General features: G+C 22.3%; 1 protein-coding gene across 1 annotated transcript; it reads right to left on the bottom strand.

Annotated features, from left to right (window-relative positions):
- Positions 1–1,198: 1,198 nt before the first annotated feature.
- Positions 1,199–3,198, bottom strand: LOC113868698 (40S ribosomal protein S10-1-like). The gene is made up of 5 exons (XM_027504523.1): positions 3,131–3,198; positions 2,971–3,019; positions 2,605–2,884; positions 2,392–2,521; positions 1,199–1,691 (listed from the first exon to the last, which is right to left on the bottom strand). Exons 1-5 carry the CDS (start codon positions 3,131–3,133, stop codon positions 1,617–1,619), a joined length of 537 nt encoding a protein of 178 aa, XP_027360324.1. The 5' UTR covers positions 3,134–3,198; the 3' UTR covers positions 1,199–1,616.
- Between the last annotated feature and the right edge of the window lie 2,462 nt (positions 3,199–5,660).

The raw sequence follows: 5,660 nt of genomic DNA, 5'->3' as shown, positions 1-5,660 counted from the left end.
ATATATATATATATATATATATATATATATATATATATATATATATATTTGTTAAGCATCAACATTTATTAAAGATAATATATAAATACAAATGGTACTCTAATCTATTATATTTCTAAAACAAATTAACAATACATATCAAGAGAATATTGCGTATAATTTAATTTATTAATAATATTTTTATATTTTTATATTTTATTAAACTAATAAATATTTAAATATATTTTTCTTTTTATCATCTAATTTTAAACTATTTTATTTTATTATTTTAATCAATTCAAAAATAATTTTAAAATTTAAATTTAGTTTAAAATTAATTTTAAATTTAATTTTTATTGAAACTAATTTAAATTTAGTTTTATATTAAATTAATTTTAAATTCAATTTTTAACTTTAAACTGATTTTTAAAACATTTATAAATTTTATTTTTAAAGTAAAACTAATTTATTATACAAAACGATATGTTAAATTAGTGTTTTTAAAAAATATTTTAGTAATATTTATTAATATATTATATTTTATAGAAGTGTATAAAATATTTATTATTATTTTTAACTTATTTTTAATAAACAGAATTTATAATGAAAGTTTAAATTAAATCCTATAAAAATAAAAATTAATAATATAAATAATAATAAAATTATTATATTATAATATTTTAAAAATTAAAAAATAAATATAAATATAAAAACAATAGTAATAATTAATTTAAAAATATTTATTATATTTTAATATTTTTAATTATTTTAAGTATTTAATTTTAATTATAAGAATTAAGATAAATAAAAAATATTAGTAGTAAAATATAATTTCAATAAAATTTTGTAAACTAATATAACTAATAAAAGATATAAGATAATATTGACGTTTAGGGAGAAAATGTCATTTAGGGGCAAAATTTGAACCTAGTAAAACCAAGATAAAATAAGATATTAAATTATCGGAGTTCAAACACAAGGATCGACCAAATAATAAATCAAGTGCATGTTTGGAAACTCAAAAATCTGGTTAAATGACGTTTTAACGAAAAACTATATCTTCCCCAAATCTAAACACTCGAATATAAACAACGTTTTGAATAACAAGACACGGTATCAGTATTAAAAAGCGACATTTATGACTAAATTTTAATTACTAGTATATTTGTTAATTATATGATTTGACGGCTTAAAAACATTGACGAGAATGTACAAAGAACCCAAACATTATGAGCATGTTTAATTTCTGTTTTAAAAATTGTTTTCTGTTTTTCAGAAATAAAATCTAATACAATAGAAATCAAAATGCTCTTAAGTTGTTCTGTGATAGAGGCGAGGCAGTTGTTCTGTAATAAAGAGGCTTCGAAAATCTTCCAAAATCCAAATAAGAGTTGAATCTCTTCCAAGATGAAGTCCATAGGAATATCCATTTGCACTATCTAAAACTATAATTCAACGTGAACAATATTGTAGGGTTTGTCACCCTACGTAGCAAAAAACATTCAATTCAAAATCTTCATTGCATAAATAACTGAATATTAAATAAAATGTCCGACGGCTCAAACAACTTTTGGGAGGGGAACTATGAATTCCAGTGACAGCCAAAACTGCAAAATCTAGAGATGGAATCATTATATTTAGGGAATGTTTGAACTGGTTGGTGCTCCATAACCACCAGAACCGCGACCAAAGCCAGGCCTTCCACCAGGACCCTGCGGCGAATGAAATCAAAGCATACAACCGATTCAGGAAAAATTAGGAAAAAAAAAATATCGTATCCAAGTCAACCGTAAGCTATTGCACCCAAAAACAGGCGTCTAGAGTATTTTGTTCAATATCAGGACAATACTCTGCTTAACAAAAATGAGTTAAGTTTACAAATTATGTAAAAGAGAGGAATTTGACTCAAATCATCCAAATTGACACTTCAAACAGAAATGAAATTTCACATAGAACATGACTCTTTTAAGAAGAGGCCTAAAATCAAGGAGCCAAACCCCAATCAAGCTATTTTGGACACATGCCAGTGACAGCATATCGGCTTCCTAAACCATCTTAAATAAAAGGCCATAAAAATCGAAATTACATAGAATCCCAATTGGACTCGTAAAACAGACTACATTTGAGAATAAAAATCAAAAGATGTACAGATAAAGCTGGTCTTCCACTCATCATTTGTAATGCTAGAGCATGCAAAGACTAACACAATTGTTCCCACACAAGACAATGCTTTTAGAAACAAGACAAACCAAAAGCAAAGAAAATCAACCATAGATACCTAAGCTACTAAGGAAAAATAACTTCCAAGGAAAAAAACCATTATCACATAGGAAAAGAAATCGAATATAAATCCTAGCACATAAATAGACACGGTAATCTTCAATGATAAAAAGCATTGTGCAAAAAGATTACCCCAAAAGAAGGCCTGTAGTCAGCAGGAGCTCCACCCTTGTCTCCAAAGTCACCACCAGGTCCCCGAGGACCTCCACGGTACCCATCACGATCACCGAATCTCCTCTCTCCCTCAAAGCGAGGTGGGCCCCTACTCAAAACAACCACACACAAGTTGCAATCACACAAAGCAACACAACAATAATTTGAAGCAATATCAAGAATGTAAATTACCTAGGGCGATCACCGGGTGGGCCACCGAATGGTCTACCAGCGGGCTTGGCTTGCTTCTTCAGTGTGGCTGGCACAATTTCTGAGGGAAGATTGAGGTAAGTCCTGAGGAACTCAATTCCATCATTGGTGAGGAACCAGTAATAGTGCATCCACGCAAATGTCTCCCTCACATACTCCCTAGACTTGAAACTCTGCATCAGCTTAATCACCTGCAGATTCGGCACATCAATCTCTGGGTGCTTCGCCAGATTGAAATCCTTCTTTGCATAGCAAACTCCCTCTGAATCAAAAACTAACACGTCACAATTTGAAGACAACGCCAAGCAACATAGCAATAAATTACTAGAGAGAAAAGGTTAACCGCACCTTGGAAGAGGTATTTGCAGATCTCTCGACGGTTCTTCTCTGGAATGATCTACACAATTTTAAACAAACGAATAAAGGATTTGCATAAAACGATTTTACCAATGCAAATGAGTTTCAATTGTGTATTCACTAAAGACATAAGAAGACGATGTTGAGATACCATGGTTGCAGCGGTGGAGGCGGCTACGAAAAAAAGCTCTGCTACCACACTTCCCTTTCGCTGCTTACTGCGATATAAACCCTAACTCCGCTTTCTCCCTATTTTATAAAGCAGGGCTTTGTTTTTGGGCCTATTGACGGCCACATTTTCAACATTCCCCTTAATTAGCCCACGATGTAACCTTATCTGTGTTCACATTTACTTCACTATCGTATTTTAGGCCCATTTAAGGTACCTTTTCTGGCCCATGTGATTTAATTCTTGGTCCAAAATATGTTGCTATTTATTTCAAATGTTTTTCCTGACAAAAAACAAAGTGTTTTTAATATTTTGCATTCGAATTAAAAACAAAGCATACACGAGCTTGCTATGCAAAGAAGGATTTCATATAATATAATTGCTTATAGTGATATGTTTTATAAAATATTAGTAAATATATATCCGTACGTTGTAGGAATTTATTTTATTTTTATTAAATACATTTATTTTAAAATAAAATATATATAATTTATATATTAAATATATATATATATATAGTAAAAAATTATAATATTAAATACGTTAAATTTTAAAAAATATTAATAAATAAAAATGAATTTTTAATATATATATATATATATATATTGTACATATTATTAGTTATTTTAAAATAAAATATAATAAATAAATTTTATAAGAAAATAATTATAATAAATTTTAAAAAATAAATAGAAACATATTAATATCCTTAAAAATTTTCTAAAATTTAAAAAAAAAATTAATTATGATATTAACAAATATTTTATTTACTACTTAAAAAGTATACTTTTTTCTAATTATGAGAAATAAATTAATTTACAACATTATGATACATAATAAATTTATATTAATATAATACATATTTTTAGTTTTAGTTATTTAAATGATAGATAAAAATAAATAAAATTAAAATGCTATATTAAAAGAAATATATTGATTAAATAAAACATAAATAAAAAAATTTATTAGTATCATAATTTTATTAAAAATAGAAATAATAATAATTTAAGTATAAATACATATAAAATATATATGGTAATGTATGCAAATTAAAACATATTAATATTTTATTATTATATAAATAAATTCATTTATAAAAAATCATAATATTAGAAGATTACTGTAAAATTAAAATGTGCTTAATTTAATATTTTCTAGAGTTAATTGTATTAATTTAGAATATTTAATAGACTAATAAATATTTATGATAAAATTATGAAATTAATTTTAAATAGCATAAATTTTTTATTTTTAAAATCTAAAAATACAATGTATATTGTTTCATAATATTATAAAACTATTCGTTATTATAAAATTTAAAATAAATAAGTATAATAATAACTTATTAAATATAACAAAAAATTTTAATGACTTATAAAATTTAAATAAAACTAATAAATATATTTTGTGCGTTGCATGAATTTGTATAAATATATTTATATTTTTTATTAATTAATATAATTTAAAAAATAATTATAATTTAAATTTAAATAATAATTATTTTTAATAGGACAGAAAAATAAAAATTGTAAAATGAAAATTTTAATTATTTTAAAAAAAAATTATATATAAAAAATAAATATAATTGTTACACTTAATTTATATGTAACTTGAAACATTCAAAATTTTAATAATAATAATTAATTAAAAATTAATAAATATATTTGTATGTTATATGTTTATTTATATTCTTTTATTAAATTATTTTATTTTAAAATAAAAAAATTATAATTTAAATATAAAAATATATAATAATAAAATTTTATTATATTAAAAATATGATAAATAAATTTTTATATATAAATTTTTTTATTTATATTTTGTAGAATTTTTATTCTCTGATAAAAATTGTTATTCTATGAGTTGATGTAAATATAAAAAATAATTTTTTAAAAATAAATTAAAGAGAACATGAAACTAAAAATAAAAAATAAAGATTTTTAATTATTTTTAAATATAAATAATGTAAATTTATTATATTATTATTGTTATTAAATATTTTAAAATAAAAATAAAAATATATAAAAAAGTATATACCAATGAGTAGAAATATAACAAAAAATATTTTTCAATAAACAATAAGTTTTAATATTAAACTCAAGGAAGATTCATTTTAATAAAATCTAATTTTTATTTTTCAAGAATTGAAATAAATATTAACATAAATTTATTTGATAAATTATATAAAATTAATAATTTATAATTTTAAAATACATATTTAAATTTAACTTATAATAAGTAAATATATACTAATAATTAATAATTCTAATTTAACTTTTTAATTTTAAATTAGTATCAATTTTAAGAATATGATATCATAAATAATTATATCAATGCAAAAATATATATTTATCTTACTTTATATTTTAGATATAATTTAGTTTATAACTAGAGAATGAATTGTAAGTCTATTACATTATTGAATACTCCAAAAAAAATTTAAAGGTATTCAAAATTTAATTTTAATCTCAAAATAATATTTTTATAATATTTTTAAAATTAATTTATATCT

This window comes from Abrus precatorius, unplaced genomic scaffold, assembly GCF_003935025.1.
Source record: "Abrus precatorius isolate BTA unplaced genomic scaffold, Abrus_2018 Scaffold6, whole genome shotgun sequence".
In the NCBI taxonomy this organism is placed as follows: Eukaryota; Viridiplantae; Streptophyta; class Magnoliopsida; order Fabales; family Fabaceae; genus Abrus; species Abrus precatorius.
This window is presented reverse-complemented; position numbering and strand designations above follow the sequence as displayed.

Bases quoted from the DNA above. Each gene is read 5' to 3' on its own strand.
- LOC113868698 (XM_027504523.1), bottom strand. The intron at 2,885-2,970 runs GTGCGGTTAACC...TTTTTGATTCAG, and splicing joins CTGCAAATACCTCTTCCAAG to AGGGAGTTTGCTATGCAAAG. The intron at 1,692-2,391 runs GTAATCTTTTTG...CATTCGCCGCAG, and splicing joins ACTACAGGCCTTCTTTTGGG to GGTCCTGGTGGAAGGCCTGG.